General features: G+C 46.7%; 1 protein-coding gene across 1 annotated transcript in view; it reads left to right on the top strand.

Annotated features, from left to right (window-relative positions):
- The window catches only part of EIF4ENIF1 (eukaryotic translation initiation factor 4E nuclear import factor 1), a 41,327-nt gene continuing 23,272 nt past the window's right edge, over positions 1 to 18,055 (top strand). Inside the window, 6 exon segments of the mRNA XM_031948924.1 lie at positions 1 to 16; positions 1,768 to 1,893; positions 12,951 to 13,024; positions 14,352 to 14,476; positions 15,469 to 15,746; positions 15,912 to 16,113. Coding sequence (XP_031804784.1) covers positions 1,798 to 1,893; positions 12,951 to 13,024; positions 14,352 to 14,476; positions 15,469 to 15,746; positions 15,912 to 16,113 — 775 coding nt within the window. The 5' untranslated portion in view covers positions 1 to 16; positions 1,768 to 1,797.

The following is an 18,055-nucleotide window of genomic DNA, read 5'->3' as shown; positions in this document are numbered from 1 at the left end:
GCAAGCGCAAGGGCCGGTGCGTGGAGGGAGTTATTAAAGGGGCGGGGAAAGGGGGCGGAGTGAAGGCCCCGGTTACGGCGGCTGAGGGGAGACAGATTCAGAGCTCTGAAAAAGAAACTAGCGAACGAGCTGGCGCTCGGGGCCGGGGAGGGTGGGGCGGGAGTGGGGCCGGGCCCAAGGAGCGTCCGGGGGAGGGTCAGCCGGGCTCGGGAGCGCGCGCGCGCGGGGCTGCGGCTGCGCGGGGGCCCACGGAAGGCTCGGGGCGGCCCTCGCTCCCTCGACCTCCCTGCGCACGCGCCGTCGCGCTCACGCTCGCTCGGGGCGCGAGGCGCAGCCAGGCGGGCAGGAGGGCGAGCTAGCGGGCGGGCAGGGGGCGGCCGCGGGGCCGGGCCGGGCCGGGGCCGAAGGCGAGGAGGGCCGGACGAGCACAGGGCGGCAGCACGGCGGCCGTGACGGTGGCGGCGGCGGCGGCGCCGGGGCCGGGGCCTGGGCCTGGGCCGAGCCCGGCCCGAGGCGCTGCTGAGGGGCTCCTCTCGTCGTCCCTGCCCGCCTCCCTTTTCCGCACGGTGAGTGCGCGGCCCGGCCCCCGGGAGGAGGGGCCTGCGGCCAGCCCGGCGTCGGGCCGGGGCCGGGGGCTTCCTCCTGTCCGGCCGGGGCCGAGCGGCGGGGCGGGGGCGGGGCCCTGCCGGGGTGGGCAGCGGGCCTAGCCTCTGCTCTCCTTCCTAAGGTAGGCCGCCGCCGCGGGGGCGGGGGGGGGCCGGGGCAGCTGGAGCCCCTGCCCGGCCCCGGCAGGCTGGAATGCTTGCGCGGGGGCAGCCGGGTGGCCCGCGGGAGCGGAGCCTGACTTTGGCCCCGGAGGGCTTCCCGTGGAACGGGGCTCCCCTGCGGGGAGGGAGCTCCCTCGGAGCGAAGCTCGGGGCCGTGCGGAGCTCCCCCGGGAGTCGGGGGCGGCTAAGGCAGATGGAGGCCCGCAGCCTTCCGATTCCTAGGCTCTTCTCCTCCCTGGGGAAGAAGGAGGCTACAGTCCCTCCTCCCTGGGGAAGAAGGAGGCTACGGTCCCTCCTCCCTGGGGAAGAAGGAGGCTACGGTCCCTCCTCCCTGGGGAAGAAGGAGGCTACGGTCCCTCCTCCCTGGGGAAGAAGGAGGCTACGGTCCCTCCTCCCTGGGGAAGAAGGAGGCTACGGTCCCTCCTCCCTGGGGAAGAAGGAGGCTACGGTCCCTCCTCCCTGGGGAAGAAGGAGGCTACAATCCCTCCTCTTCCGAGCTGGGGGTGGGGACTTCTTGGGTCAGGTCTGGGCTGTCCCGCGTAACGCGGGGCAGCCGGGGCCCTGACATCTGCTTCTGAACGCTGAGCCCTCGTTAACACCGGGATGCGTAATTGGAGCTCGCGCGGATTCGGGGAAAGTTTCCTTCCCCGAGTTTAGCAGCTTTTTCTTCTCCACGAAACTTCCCACCGCGCTCTGTGGCCGTGACTAATCTTCGGTTATCTTGTGCCCGGTTGTGCCGTTCAGTGAGCTCAGCCCCTGCTTCTGCCGCTCTTTCTCTGCGCTAATTCCTCTTAACCTGTGAGATGAGGGACGTTCCTCTTTCCCAAGTTGGTTCAGAAAATAGCTTCTACACCAGTGTTTTTTCTTTGGGGGTTTTTTTTGGCCACTCGGGTTAGCTCCTAGGAGAGGAGCCCCACTTTAAAGAAAGGAAAGCCACTGAAATGTATTTCTAAAGCCCACTTAGATTGAGCCATAAACCTGCGCTGGTTTTTCCTTTCAGGTGCATAGAGTTAAAGACCCACAAATAGCCATGGATAGAAGAGGTGGGGGAGAGACAGAAAATGGTGAACCTTTCCTTGACCTGAAGAAGCTGCCAGCCTCAAAATCCCCACATCGTTACACAAAAGTAAGCTTTGCTTCTAATAGTTTCTTTTACAGATTGGAGGGAAGTGACCATTGAGCAGCTATTATTCATCTTGGCTCTGTGTTGGAAATTGATTTGATGATCAGATGACATTTTTTGGATTGTGCAGCGAGTTAGGAACATTTAAGCCTGTTTTAGATCCCAGAACCTTAGAGCTCAGGGGAATCTTCTTCACTCCTATGTGAGTGCTTGTGCTGTGGAAGCATCCTTTTTATTGAGGGTGCTTTGTAAATTCTGTAAGTGTTCTGTAACTAGTGTGTTATTGGTTCAAATAGTTGTGTAAACATTAACTCCTTAATGATTCACAAAATGAGTGTCTTGTGTGGAATATTTTCTTAGGAGGTGACATATTTCCTGAAAGGAATGCTGTCTAGTGTGCTTGTTCAGATTAATTGGGTATGAGGTTTGTTGTTTTTTTCCCCCCTTTTCCTTGTTTTTTCCTTACATTCTAAATTAGGCACAGGAAACTTTTTTTTTTTTTCCGTTTTGTCATTGTAACACAGAATGTTACAAATTGGCTCAGAAAATGTTTCTCAGATTTTTGTGATAGTTACAAGTGAAAGATCTTATAGTACATTTATAATTCTTACCTTTAGCCTTTCCGTTTTTTCCTGGGGGAAAAGCTTTGTGGACTTGCCTACTCTGACTTTATTTTCAATATAGGGAGATAGGGCTGCCAAGCGAATCTAAGAGATTAACAGGTCTCCATGATACTTTTCTTATATTGTCTATAGAGCCCATGGGAAACATTAATGTTGGTGAGAATATCTAGAGTGCTTTAACATAGTAACTGTTATTATTGGAAGAAATTCTTTTGTATCCCTGTTCTTTCTCTGGGTCAGAGCTAATTTAGAAGGTTAAGGGATCTGCTGTAAAGTGGTTGAGGTTCAAGTGAGAACCAATGGGAAGCAGCTGGGCAGGTGTGGTTGAGCAGCTCCAATCCAGGTCATCTCTGTGGATGCTAATGCCGTTGAGCTTGGGTTTCCCCTTGTTTTCTGCTCCTCGCCATAGCCATTCCTGTATTAAAAAATTAAGATTAAGTGGTGTTCCTCGTTGTACCTTTTGGTTTTACTTGTGGTTTTAAAAAAATTATTACAGGAAGCCAGACTCACAAAGCCATTTGCTCCAAAATCTGTTATTTAGCAGGTTGTTTTGATAAATACAAAGGAGAGGCAGCTGGGTGGTGCAATAGATCATTGGCCCTGGAGTCAGCAGGACCTGAGCTTAAATTTGACTTCAGACTAGCTGTGTGACTCTGGGCAAGTCACTTCACCTGGATTCTCCCCCACCCCCATCCCCCAGTAATATAAAAAATTTAGTAGTTGAACAAGAGTGATAGATATGATTTTTTTTTTCCCCTTCACTGGTTCATCTTGCTTGAATTTTCTGTCTTGCAAGCTCGTTGACTTGACTGGTACCCATTTTGAAAGCTTTAAAAATGCCTTTTTAATAGCTCCATATTTTAGTTTATCAAATAGGCATGTGAGAGCGGAAGGTGTGACTTCTCTATGTGAAAACAAAGGAAAATGATTTTGAAACACTTTGGTATTGGTTTGGTGGGGGAAGCAATCTTCTTTGATAAGGAAGCACTTGAGGGCTAAAAAGCACTTGGCTCTCTGCATGTGCTTCACCAGGTTGTTTGCAGAGAGGATGACAGTGGGGTTAGGGAGTTGTTTACCCATAGAGGAAGTATTGGAACAAAGCTTGGGTTCTCAGTGAACCTTCAACACTTTAGCTGCCTTCCAAGTACAAAAACTTTACTTCTGAAACCAGGACTGGGAATTTCAGGTCTGGTTCAAGGTGCCTTGTGCCACATTTCCAAATGTTCAGATCTTGTTTGAGGGGACACAATTGTTTCACTAAAATGTGACCATAGGAAGTGAAATTAAAAGATCAACAATCTATGCTCCTCTCTGACCCTGCCTGTTCTACATCATTGCATCAATGAGTGTTTGTTTTATCTGAAGTGTGGCCTTAGAGTGCTGGATTTTAGATACCACAGACATAGCTTCCCATCCTGCCTGCCAACCTGGGGGACCTTGAACAGGTCTCTTATTCTGGATCTTGGTTTCCTTTTCCATAAATAATCAGAAAATTGGAATTGGTCATCTAAGATCATTTGCAGTTCTGAATCCTATGATTCTGTGAGTATATCTCAATTTTTGTGTCTGGATTTTGACTCTTAAAACTTTCATATCACCCAAACCAAAATATTAAATAAAGTTTTAAAAAATTTAGCTTGGAGAAATCTCCAAAACAGGCTTCAGAAATGTATTAATATAAGTAATCCTTAAGTAATCCTCTTGAATATAAGTAATCCTTAAGACTTCACCTGAATTTCACTACATCTGGCAAGTACAGTGGGACCTTGTTATCAAGGCCAATGGTTTTTGAACAATCAGTTTTGAGATCGATTAGTGGGGAAGTGTCAGAAGGACTGAATTACGAGGTCAGAGTGATCAGAGTATCTTTCAGCATTAGCTCTTTGGTATACAAGTAGTTCTGAAAAAGATGGTATCACCGGCTTTTTTTCTGAATGAGATGAAGCGAAAGATAATTCTTCCTCATTTCCCTAACCATTCCTTCCTCAGACCAGGTGTTTCTACAGTTGAAAGTGTTAATGATCTCGGTGGTAAATTGGACTTGGATAGGTAGTATGTTATTTGGGGTGCATGTGAATGTCAAAAGCAAGAATAATGACTGGTGGAAGGGGACATGTCTTTGATAACGGGCTAGATGTTCTTCCCTTGGATTATGGGAATCAAATGTTTCAAAGTTATAGGCTTTAGTTTGTACTTGTCATTTGCTCCAAAAATGGACATGAGGCAGTGTGCTAGTCTCTGAATGTAGTGAGCTTGGAAGCAGGAAGACTTGGATTCAAAATTCTGCCTCTTACTAACCGTGAGACCCTGGACAGCTCCCCAGCCCTTCTTACTAAATTGGAGAGACACTCCTAGAGGTGAAAGGAATTTCCATACATTGAATATAAAAGTTTGCACTTGAATGCTTCAGGTAAAAATTCTCTCATATTGGATACATGAAATAGAATTTTGCCAAGAACTAAGTAGAAGGGCTGATGTACATAATTAAAATTCAGATGTCTTCTCTGAGATGATTCAACCGTCCTTATATCCTGATCTACTTTTCCTTTTGCTAACCTGTGGATTGTTGGAAGTCTTGGTGGAGATGACCTAGCTATGAGAAATTATGCCCGTTTTCTCTTTAGAGAGATGTTAAAGTGTATTTATTACATCTTCTTGAGAGTCTTCATGTGGAGGTTTTTAATAGCCCTAATTTTAAAATATGAACAGTAAGCTATTGTAAAATGGGCATTTTGTTTTAAGTGTTTTGTTTAGATGTTATAAACATGTTCCCAAGCCCCCTTTTGTTTTAGGGACCCGAGATAATCCAGTATAAAAATTGCTAGCTAGCAAGTGGCCCAAGGGAAAGTCAAACTCTTCAAAAGTGGAGTAGCCTTCCTGTTGACTTTGTCCTGTGGCAGTCTATCTATCACCTCTACCTTAATGTTTGTTTGTTAGCAGACAGTCTTGTGTCTATAGGCTGCATCATCTGAGGGTGTCTGTCTCAGTCTTTTTTTTTTTTTTTTTTTTTTTTTTTTTTTTTTTTTTGTCATTTCTGCTTGTTGGTGCCTCTGAAATGGTAGTGTGTCACAGGAAGCTAGAAAAGGTCATCAGAAGTACAGTTGGCTGGCCCGAGGTCACACAGAACAGAGGAGAGGCTTGGACCTAGGCGGTCTTGGACTCCAAACCCATCCTGCCATCCAGGAGAGGATCCCCTTCCACTACTTACAAAGCCATCCCAAAGGGGTTAAGTATAAAAGTATTACAGAAAAGCTCATTGTAGAAGTGGCCACTGTTATAGGGAGTTCCTCATACAAAAGAAATCCAGTCCGGTCCCCATCCTAAGCCTGAGGCAAGCGATCAGATGAGGGGACCCAGGAAGCCAAAGGGTAATGAAGGAGCTGAAAGTGGATCTTTATAGTTTGACTTGACAAATGGAAGTTTGAGGCCCTTACTTCAGATCTTGGATCATTGATGAATCTGAATTTACTCCACTGTTTGTTGCCCATTGACTTAGTTGGAGATCATGTGAGATGCCTTTTTAAACCAGGAGTGGGCTGATATTGAGGGTCTGGTTTTGAGTACCCTGTCAAAAGAAAGGGAATTAACTGCCATCTAGGGGAGGTGTTGAGGGGAAGGAGGGGAAAATTTGAACACAAAGTTTTGCAAGGGTCAGTGTTGAAAAATTATCCATGCATATGTTTTGAAAATAAAAAGCTTTAATTAAAAAAAAGAAAATGAAAGGGAGCTAGTGGGCCATTCTCCTGTGCTAGTGATGTCCCTCCTTTCCTTGGAAAGAGAGATGAGAAGAGTATTCTTGGGAGCTATAGATGGGGGTGTAGAGGAGCACAAGTAGCTCTCATTTTTATGAGAAGGGGGAATTGCCCATTTTCTATAAAGAACACTTGTGGTTCAGCTTAACCTGAATGCTTGCCCCCCTGTCTGCAAGGAACCCCGAGGTAACATGCCATAGCAAGATATTATGTAAATGGGAGGTAATCCCAGAGCAGAGGCTGTGAGGGTTTGGGGGGGGCCAACAATGTGATGGATCAGCAGAAACTTCTAGGTGGGGGTGAACTGAGGGGGTTGGTAGTTTCAGACACAGATTTGGAGGTGAGAGATTAACTAGGCTGCCTTAGGGACGAGAGCAGGTATAGATCGTGGTAGCTGGCTGTTAGATATAATGAAGCTTCTGTTACTGGGGATGAATTTTAGTGATGTGCTTGTCTAGAAACTATAAATTCTAATACTTGAGGCATGTCAAAATGGCCTAAGCGTCTTAGAACCTCTCAGGTAGAAGGAAGGTTTGGGGGGCTAAATTTTGGGGGCTCAGGAGTAAAAGATGGAGAATCCTGGGGGAGGGGAGGAGCCTGCTTTTAGGTCTTGTTTGTGGTTGTTGTGTTTTGTTTTGTTTTTTTGAATGCCAAGTACTGAACAGCAGGGTCCCCTTTGAGGCTGGGGCTCCAGCAGCCTTCCTTGTGTGGTGGGGGACTAAGAACTTCTGTAAACTGCCCTGCTCCATCCTCCCATTCCCTAAGAGGAACCCAGCCAGGCCCTGCCTGATCTCTTTGGGTTCCTGGGTCCCCTCATCTGATCACTTGCCTCAGGCTTAGGATGGGGACTGGACTGGATTTCTTTTGTATGAGGAACTCCCTATAACAGTGGCCACCTCTACAGTGACAGCAAGCTTTTCTGTAATACTTTTACACTTAACTCCTTTGGGATGGTTTTGTAAGTAGTGGAAGGGGATCCTCCCCTGGGAAGGCAGGAGATGTACCCCATTCCCCATTCCCCATTCCCCACCCTTGAGGATGACAGGGTTACTTTGTGGCAGTGGAGGCTGGATTTGAAGCCAGCTCTTCCTGACACCAGGCCCTACTCTCTGTGGCACCCTCTCAAAGCCTCTGCATTTAGGTTAATTTGAGGGGAAACTACTTGCTGGGTTCCCCAGCTAGTGCATGTTGGCTGTGGTTCTGGGGCAGCTCCTTGCCTTTTCCACATGCTATCTTCTCCCTGGGGAAGAATCACTAAGAGAATACAGGGCAAATGTCCTCAAGTGAAACCAGTTGGCGAGCGCTAACAATTGATTTCCACTTTTCCCTATTTTCTCTTTAAATTTTGTCTCTTGACTCTTGTTTTTGTGTCACCTTGGTTTTTCTCTTGCCCTGCCTCCCTTTTGTTAAAAGGGCAAGTGAAACTGACCCCCCACCAACACCGAGACAGGACGGGCACTGTCCACGCCCGAGGACTGCCAGCTCTGCTGGGAAGGGAGGACTCTTGGGGAGAGGGAGAGTGCCTCCTGCTTGCCGCACCCAGAACTGGTTTGCTTGTGCTCTTTCCTCCCAGAGATGAGGAGCTCCTCGAGGGCAGGCGCCCTTTGTCCTTGTCCTACTCTTACTTTGGGTCCCAGCCTTTGCACAGTGCCTGCCCTCATAGCAGGTACTTAATAAAAGCCCTTTGCCACGATTCTTTTGGTTCCATTTGATCATTTTAATAAATACCATGTAAATTGCCTTCATTTTCTCTCCCTTTTAAAAACATTTCCATTTCCGTTATTGTATATATTGTCTTCCTGATTTTTACTCTGCAACAGTTTGTATGAGTTTGGTCATACTTTTCGGGGTTCTCCATATTCATTTACAGCATGGCAACATTCTTAACTTCTTTTTAATAGTGAAGAACGGGTGAAAAGACAGTATTGGGAGCCAAGAGTCACAGGAATAGTCTTAAAAAACGTTTGGTATCCGTTTCTCTGTAAATAGAAACTGTTCAGTGGAAGTTGAGGCAGTGTTTTTGTCATGAATCTGTCCATAGATTATGTTGCCAGAAGATTTTGTGTTTTTTCTTGTTTTATTTTTTGTTTTTGAACAAAGTATTTTTTTCCTGGATAATTTGAGTTATAGTCATTTCTAGGGGAGTGATGCTTGAGCTTAATCTTTTTTTTTTTTTTTTAATTTTTCTATTTCTGATTTCCCTGGCAATCCATGTATCCCTTCTCCTTTCAGAGAACCATCCTTTATGATAAATTGGACTTTTTTTTTTCTTTTTTTAGAGGAAAAAAAACATCAGCACAATTTATTGTTAGATAAAGTCTGAACATCTGTGCAGTGTACCTATGGACTTTCTACTTCCATGAAGGGATAGGTTGGAGGGGGCGGGGGGGTCTCTTCTCATCTCTTTTCATTTTGTTATATTTATCGTTAAGCTTTTGGTGCATAGGTCTATCTGTGTTGTCTCTGTGTAGATCGTTTTCTTGACTGTTCATACAGATCTTTCCAGGCTTCTCTGTATATACATCATTTCTTACGGCACCATAGGATCTATTACATTCTTACACCACAGTTTGTTTAGTCATTTCCCAATCGATGGGCATTTACTTTATTTCCAAGTCTTCGCTGACACACAAAAAAAAATGCTATCAATATTTTGGAGTCTGTGAAGACTTTTTAACAGTGGCTTCCTTGAGCTTTAAGGCAAGTAATAGATTCTTTTGGTCAAAGAAACATTTTAGTTACTTATTTGCATTATTTGAAATGGCTTTTTAGAATGCTTACACTGTTTCACAGCTCTACTAACAATGTATATATTAAGGTGCCCATCACTTCATAGCTTCTCCAACATTAACTTGCTATTTTTTGGCATCTTTACTAATTTGCAAGGTTTGAGGGTTGGAAGCCCAGGATTGTTTTGATTTGCATTTCTCTTTTATTAGTGATTTGTAGCTTTTTCCTTGTGCTTCTGAGTATCTTGCAGTTCTTTTGAAAACTATTCCTATCCTTTGACTATTTTATCTATTGTGGAAAGTCTATTTTGTTTTTTAATGTGTGTGTGTGTGTTGATTTCTTAGTTGTTTATACATAATCTTGGATACCAAATTTTCACCAGGAGTTTGAGACAAAGACCTCCCCCTCCCCCCAATTCCTTCTCCTAGATTCATTAATGTTGTTTGCACAGAAACTTTTCAATTTCAAGTAATCAGTTTTCTATTTTAGAGCTGAGTTTTTTAAGGAAACTCAGGGATTCTTAGAATCCCATTCCAAGGATAGGGTTTTGACCTTTAAAGCAAAGATCCTCTGGTCCACCTTCATGGGCAGAGCCTGTAGCTAAAATTTAGCTGTTTATTAGCCACTTGACTTTGGGTCATCATTGCCCCCAGGAGAACTTAATATTTTTTCACTGAGATTGAGAGGATTATATTAGGTCATCTTTTCCAAAGTCCCTTCCAGCCCTTTTCCAGTAAGGGTCTAGCCCCCCAGAATGAGCAGCCATAATGAAACTCTCATTTCTAAAATCATCTGTGAACTTCTCTTTATAGAGGCAACTTGGTGTGGGGCAAGCGAGGGAGGCCTGGTTTCAGTCCTGCCTCTGACACTTCCGCCAGGAAACCCCTCTTAAGTCATTTTTCGCCGTTCCTGTTTTTTTTTCATCTGTCACATGTAGATGATTCCTGTAGTATATACTTCACAGGGTTTCTGCACAAATCAAATTAGTTCATATAAAGTATTTTGGAAGCCTTAATAATGAAAGCTGAAAAATACATATAGTATTTGCTTACAACAATATTCATATTTCTTTCCAAATCCATCACTTGGAAATTACTTCATCTGTCTTGCATTTCAATTCTCTTTTTTTATTAACAACTGAGTGACTTGATTAAAAAACCTCTAGGATTTTTATCACCTATTTTTAAAAAATGTTTTCTGAATTATCTCCCCCTCCCTGTTGCAGTTCCCCAGTCCCTTAAAAGGACAGGTGCTATGCCATCAATTATACATGTGAAGTCAGGCAAAACATGAAGAGCCTTTCCTCAGAGGTGACTCGCCCCAGAAGCCTGCAGAGGAGCCACATTTCTTTTTCAGTTTGTCTTGGACTTAGCAGAACTTTGCATTCTCCTGGACTCAAAGACCTGCATGGGTTGTTGTGAGGAAAGTGCTTAGAATTCCACAAAATGCATTTAATGTTCACTTCTGAGGTGTCATTGTTTGAAGGAACATTAGTCAGTAAACATTTTTTAAGTCCCTATTGTGTGGCAGGTGTGGAGGATACAGAGCCTTAAGGTTCTTGCCCTTGAAAATGGGGAGGCAGTATGCAAAGAGCTGAGTGGACAATCTGCAGAAAGGATCACCTGGAGGGGAGTCATTGGGAGAAAGTCCCAGAGTTAAGGGCTGTTGACAGCAGCCTTCTATAGAAGATGGGACCTCATCTGGGACTTGAAGGAAGGGGAAGCACTGTAGGCATGGGTGCTGGCCAGAGTCAATGCTAGGAGTCAGGAGGTGGAGGCCAGTGTTAATGGGAGGAGGAAGATAGGATAGGGGCTAAATCAGGTAGGACTTGGAACGCCAATTGATTTTATATTTGATCCTGGAAGTGATAGGGAGCCACTTTTATTGTAGAGAGCGTGACATATAAACCCTGTGCTTTAGAAAAATCACTGTAGGACTCAATGGAGGTTGGACTAGGGGGAAGAGAATGGTAGCAGCCTGCTAGGCATTTTCTTTCAGCAGTAGCTCTGTCTTTCTAGATCTTTATGAATGGAGACAGCCTCAAGAAATAGACCCCTTTTTGCAGTGTCCTTGAAAGCCCTTCTCACAGCTGCCCTAGCGGCACGATTGGTGCTGCTAAAACACCCCATCTGCAGCGTGCTTCTTTTTGGGAGCCCTGGCGCGGGTTTGAGTTCTCCCGGGCTCTTAAGGACAAAGTACTCCTGCTTAGGATGAAAGTAGTCTTCTCAACCAAAAATCAGAAGATACCTAACTGGAAGGACTGAATTCTTCCTCCAAAGAAAACTGGAAAGGGCAGCTTCATTTTTCCTTGCGTAGTGATCCTCAGATTTGGGGGGGGGGGGGTCACTGCTGTTCTCAGAATCCTGTGTGAGGATTGGATGAGCTCCTCCTTGTGAGGCTTATAGAGGGTTGAAGCAGACTTGGTCAAATATGTTCGGTTAGGGATGAGCTGGGTCAAGATAGCACTGCTGCAGCCTGGCCTTGCCTGTATTTGAGATCTGGGTACCCTAGAGTGAAGCTCTTTGGTTATTAAACTAAATGCATTGAAAACAACTGACGGCCCTGTCCTATTCCCCTGTTTTATGAGGAACTATTGCAGTGTTGGATTTGTTCTACAGAAGATATGGGACTTTTGTTTTAAGTTTTAATATATATATTTTTTTAATCTCTGGGCTCAACACCAGAGGTGAACAGGTAATTTGAATCTTCGTGTTGCAGGCTTTTTTCACCCTTTTCATTACCCTAAATAGCCAATCCCTGGATGTTCTTGTCAGGTCATTAGCAACAAGCATTTCATTAATGTCTAGTTCATGTACCATTCTGTGCTAGATGTGTTGAAAGTACCAAGACAGAAACCTAAGGTCCTGTCTTCAAGGAGCTTAGTAAATTCAGTTGTATGGATACATAAAGGGGGGAAAAAGTGAAAACCTATATACCATAACTAAACTTTTTTAGGCTGGAAAGATGGCCATCAGGAGTTGGGAAGTTGAGGCATGCAGAGGCACTGAAATGAGAGCTGGGAGGAGAGCTTGTTATGAGGACTGGCAAGTAGACCGGTCTGGTTGGCCAAGAAGGGCTTTGAAGGCCAAACATCAGAGCTCGTATTTTATAGGGAGCTACTGCAGTATCTGGAAAGGAATTGAGTTTGGCATTAGAGACTTGCCAGCGTGGGCTCTGGAGTCCGAGGGACAGAAAGGCAGGCAGGTGCTCACAAAGGGCCTCAGGAGTCGAGGAGGTGGGATTGACCAAAGGGAGACTCTTAGCCCTTGTTTGTAATAGGCTGAGCCTCCACTGAGCTCTCTTGGGAAATGATTTCTTGGATCTCAGATCTGGTGGTTTTGTTGCTTGGGTCTTAGCTGGTTTTACAGGGGAGAGACGAGCCCTGTCTACTCCTGCCAAACCCTGCATAGGGAGGATTTCCGCACCTCTGAAATGGAAGCAGTGACTGCATTCTCCCAGAGGACTCTTGGGTCCCCTCTCAAAAGAGAATGGGTGGCCTTTGGTCATGTGAAACACTACCACTTAGGAGAGGGTCTCAGGTGCCTGGACAGTGGCACGCATCCCTTTGTTTTCTGGGAATTGTTAGGGTTCCTTCTGCTCTTTTCTAAAATGCCTTTTGGTGAATAAATAGGATGCAGTTTTCTTCCCTTACTGTTGCAAATGGGGCTGCCTTGAAGGTGTGTTAGCATTTTTGGTAGTGGAGCTTTCTTGCCATTAATAGTTTCTGTGTCACTGAAAGATGATCTTTGCCCTGCATAGAGGAAGCACAGACGTGTTCATCAGAAATGGATTGGCTGTTCTGAGAGTCAGCTTCTTTCCTCATGCCATTTGGACTGTCTCATAGGTTAGATTTTAATATGTGTAAGAGTAATATTCAGGAATGAGGCAGCTATAACTAGGTGATCTATGTCTTTGTAAGCGTGATTCAGAGCAGCACGTTTAATTCTCTTTTCAGGAGGAACTTTTGGACATTAAAGAGCGCCCTCACTCTAAACAGCGGCCTTCATGCCTTTCTGAAAAGTATGACAGGTATGTTTACCATTTGACTATCTCTCTTTGAGAGATTTTCTTGCTGTGTTTGACATGTTGGCATTAACTACATTTCTAATTTTGGGGAAAAAGGAAGGTTTGCCATATTTGGATTATAATGAGAAAGATCTTTGTAATTATTGAGAACAGATACTTGGTCTCCAACCTCCTTAGTCTATCTCTCTCACTCACTGGTCATGTCTAGCTCTCCCTGTCTGTGTGTATGTGTCTCTCTCTCCCTGTCCTTGTCTCCCTCTCCCCAGGTCTCTTTCATTTCTTTCTTGCCAGCTTTGAGACAGCTTTTATCTGCCACTGCATCATATTAGAACTGTTTGAATGCAGCCATGTGTTTTATGTTGTAATACACAAATACTGTGTCTCCCTGTGTTGGCTGTTACTTGCCTAATGCTTCCATAGCTCACCCTCTCCCCAGTTTCCTGTAGGGAGACCTCTGTGTGCCTCACTGTCTCTCCCCTCCCCCTCTTCCCCTATTCCCTTCATTTAGAAAACAGCTAGAAAGTGCCTTCTTTCTTTCTTTGGCTGATTCTCAAGGGTCTGAGGCACTTCTCGTCAGTAATAGACAGGCCCCATTGAAAACTTTTATTTTTCCACTTTGCCCCAACTGCCGTCTCCAGAAAAAGCTAGGTGGCTGTGAAAATGCCTCTCCCTATTTAGAGCTAAACAGCTGGGTGCTGCCTCATGAACAGAATGCTGGGTCTGGAACTAGGGAGACCTGAGTTCAAATCTAGCCTTTAGACCCTTCTCATCTTGGCTCTGGGCAAGGCACTGAATCTCTGTCAATGTTAGTTTCCTCAAAGGTAAAAATAAAAATATATTTGGGAGGGAATCCTCCAACAGACCAATCACAGATGACTTGGTCACCTAGCAGGGGATTGGAATTCTTGGGAGACATCTCTAATGAGAGCACGGAGCCAGGACTCTGGTGTGCTCTAGGACTCGGTACTAGTTGTTAGGAGGCAGGCTTTCCTCCTAAAGGAGGAGGAGAAATAAAATCCCAAACAACTGTTAGTCCTTAGGTGGCTGCCTCTGGGTCCTGGGCTGTGGCTAGCTCTGGAGGGGGAGAGGCGGGATTTCCGGGGAGGGTCTTTGAAGGAAGGGGCAGCCTTAGGTGTGTGCTCTTCTGACTGGGCAGTGGGAAGGCAGGGACAACTGAGACAGCCCTGACTGCAGAGGTGTTGAGGGGAGGCCGCGCTAGCACTTGTTCCGCTGCCCTGCCCATCCCTCGGTTGCACACAAATCTGGAGTCAGGGTGGACAGCCTGCCTTTCCTCAGTATCATGACTTGAGTGTTTTCCCTTGGCCTGCAGCGATGGCGTCTGGGATCCTGAGAAGTGGCACGCGTCCCTTTACCCAACCTCAGGGCGAAACTCTCCGGTAGAAAACTTCAAGAAAGAGCTGGACTTGGAGCGGCCCCTGATGCGGAAGGCAGCAGGTAAGCCTCTATGGGCAAGGAGGTAGTGGGCAGAGGCCTTGTGGGAGGGAGAGCCTGACTTGGTGAGATCATGGATCCTTCGACTAGTTGGAGCAGGGCTTTCTTTAATGTAGGACTCCTGAAGCCTTTGAACCCCTTTGTTTGTGGGTCACAGTAACAGATAATCAGAGGAAATGCTCGAAGTTAATAAAAATGAAGATGGAATGGTTTTCAACATCCAAGTTCACAGACCCCTGATAGGAATGGACAGGACCCTTGGGGAAGATGGTAGGTCCCCTAGGAAAGATTTTCATCAATTGGGAAACCATCCTGTCCATTTAGCTCCTCTGGGCCAAGCTCAGCTCTTTGGAGGCCGGGGTCCGGCCTCATTCCTGGAGGAGTACTGCAGAGTCAAGCCTCACTCCCAATTCCCCCAGCAGTCTAGTCTGCCTTGGAATCCCTTTCACTGAGGTTGTGATAACAGTAGCTTGAAGCAGAATTTACAGGTAGCGACGGACTAGGGCTTGGGCAGTGGTGGCTTCCACAGGCATTCTGCCTGAGAAGTGAGTTTTCTGCTTTCCGAACATTTTACAGAGAGGATGTGGTTTATTGAGGGATTTTGGTTTGCTCAGCGTGAGATGGGCCTTCACAGTCGTGGCCACAGCAAGTAGGCTCTTCTTAGCGAGCTGACGCAAGTGTCTTGTAGGAAAAGTGGATGCTGAAAAGGCTAGAATTGACTGGAGTCTTGATGATTGGGCCACAGTATTTGTTGTTTTCTTGATGGTCCAGATTTCATGGAATTGTGAAAATGAATTGTTCTGAAGAATGTTTTTGAGAAGAAAAGCAGAACCCGTGCCCTCTCTCTGTTTAAAATAGAAAGTATCCCTGCCTTTTTGACTGACAGTAGCCTTGCTTGCTCTGTAAGGCCCCACAGAGAGTGCCCTTGGACAGAGAGGAACGTAATGCTGTTGTTGTTCCTCCCCCCTGCCTTTTTTTTTTTTTTTTTATAACAGATCCAAGAGAGCGGGTAAAAGAAGATGATTTAGATGTTGTTCTAAGTCCCCAGAGACGCAGTTTTGGAGGGGGCTGTCATGTCACGACCTCAGTCAGCTCCCGGAGATCAGGGAGCCCCTTGGAGAAGGACAGCGATGGCGTCCGCATGATCGGAGGCCGTAGGATTGGCAGTGGAAGGATCATCTCTTATAAGGACCACCGCAGTGGGGATAAAGACTTGAGGGACTGCCGAGACTCGAGAGACCGGGAGAGAGACTACAAGGATAAGCGTTTCAGGGTGCGTCTTTTCCATTGGTGCCCGGGAATCACTTGTGTTGCCTCTGTGCCAGATTTGGGGTCATAGCACTGCTCGGGATGGGCACAGGGTGGCTGGCAGGGGCAGAGATGAGTCTTGCCTATGGGCCCCCTTGTAACGCCTCTGTTCTTTTCTGCGTTCTTTTAGAGAGAATTTGGAGACAGCAAGCGTGTCTTTGGAGAGCGCAGAAGAAATGATTCCTATACAGAAGAGGAGCCTGAATGGTTTTCTGCCGGACCCACGAGTCAGTCTGAGACCATTGAGCTCACGGGCTTTGATGACAAGATTCTGGAAGAAGATCACAAAGGGCGAAAAAGAACGAGACGACGTGCACCATCGGTGAAGGAAGGTCAGTTGCCTTATCCGATGCCAGGAGGGGCCTGCACATAGATGTGTTGTCCCCTTTATGGGGATGGTGGGGCGAAAAGCGGTGAAGTCTTCATCCCATGAAGGGCGGCTCTGTTGGTATGAGCCTTAGCCCTGCTTTTCCCGAACCAGACCTCGAAGGTTGTTGGCCTTGGGGGAGCCTTCGGAGCTGGGAAGTCTGGTCAGCGCCCCTGGAAGCTAGCTTGTGAGGGACCATGTCCCGGGTCTCCCATGATCTTGTTCTTGCTTTGTTCTGGGTCCCTGACTAAGGCAGCACCTCAGGGGGCCGCGGTAGCTCTGGCTTCTTCCATCGGGTAGCACTGTGAGTCTGACTTGTCTCCCCCCAAAAAGGGAGTGGTGGGTAGGTGAGCTCTGGAGGCCCTGCCATCAGCTCTCTGCTGCTTGTCCTCTGGACCAACCAGCGTGTTGGTATTTAGAGCTAGAGAACAGTCAGAGTGCGTGAGAGCTGGCACGGCCCTGGACACCTAGTCAAGCCCCTGCCTGCCTTGCTAGTCTGGATGCAGGGTTAAGTATGGGAAAGAGGGATGGTGGTGGGTCCTTTTTGGGGGGAGTGGTAGGGGTAGGGGGGTAGCTGCTTTGACCAAACTCTTCACTATCCATGAATCTGTGAAACCATTCCTCATTTTACAGAGTTGTAAAACTATGAAACTTGTTAGTTTTGGCTGAGAGATAAGAATTGGTATCCCAGGTAAGGGTCTCTCAAGGGCAGAAGCAGCCCATTCCTCAGTAGTTTGGTTCCCTGGCTGAGCTGCTGTGGTCTCTTTATCTTAGGACCAAAATGATTCTAACCTGATGTTCTTCCAGTGTTTTTATGTCCAGTTGATTCAAAATGGTGGATGGGGAGAACCTTTAGTTTCGGTAGCTCTGTTCCTTGCCCTGGGTTCCCTAGTCATCCAGCTTTAGCATTAACTCATTGGAACCCTGACGTTTCCCAATCCTGAGGGACCTTAGGACACAGCTGGGGAGATGGGAGAGCTCTGAAGATAGGAGCTTAGCCTCTGGGGCAGGAGAGGGCCACAGTGGCCTCTCCTGGAGGGATGTTGGAGGGATGACCGCTCAGGTAGCAAAGGGACTTCTTGAGGAGGAGCCACCTTTGGGTGCTGGACACCAAGTGTGAGCATTGAGGATTCCCAGGTGAGGGGCTGCAGGTGGCCCCTTCACAAACTCCCCAGAGTTCTTCCCCTCCCTTGGTTGTTAGAGCTCAGTTCTTCTGCCTCTGACGTTCTCACGTCTCCGTCTTCAGATCTTCCTCTCTTCTAAGCCTTGCCCAGTTCTCTCAGGAAAAGCTCTGGCTCTTCTGCAGCACCCGCTCTTCTGTTGCCCCCCACAGATTCCACGCACAAGTCATTAGCTTTTGTGCGTTAGTGTGTTGTGCTGTTTTAACATTTGGGGTGAGGGGTTTCTGATGGATTTGGACTGTAAGAGACTTGGGCTAAAGAAAAAGCACATATGCAGCCGCTGCCACGAGAAAAAGTGACTCTGGGCGTTCTGGATCCTTCATAGTAACGTTCCTTACTAACGTATACTTAGCTCTCGTTCTCCTTCGTTGATGACTAATTCTTTCCAGGAAAATTAGTTCCATTAAAGTAAGACTTTAAATGTGCTCTTCGTGTTTTCAGACTAATGCCTCAGTGCTAGGAAGGGGCTAAACTAGCAGTGACTTGCCAGCATCTCCCAGAGCCTTAGAGACATTTATTTATTTTTATAAGGAGATTGTGCTTCACCTTTTGGTTAATTGTTAGTGTTGTGACAGGAGCCATTAGCCCACACTGTTCCAGGCACTTGTGCTCTCTAAGACTCGAGCTGCTTGTCTCCCATGGGACAGGCCCATGCTTCCTCCAGGCCTTCACAGGTCGCCCTATGTAAACAGCCAGCAGTGCGAGGCTTGCTGTTGATGTTTGGGA

The sequence above is a fragment of the Sarcophilus harrisii genome, chromosome 1, assembly GCF_902635505.1.
Source record: "Sarcophilus harrisii chromosome 1, mSarHar1.11, whole genome shotgun sequence".
NCBI classification, from domain to species: Eukaryota; Metazoa; Chordata; class Mammalia; order Dasyuromorphia; family Dasyuridae; genus Sarcophilus; species Sarcophilus harrisii.
The sequence above is the reverse complement of the archived record's forward strand: the minus strand, read 5'-3'. Positions and strand labels throughout refer to the sequence as shown.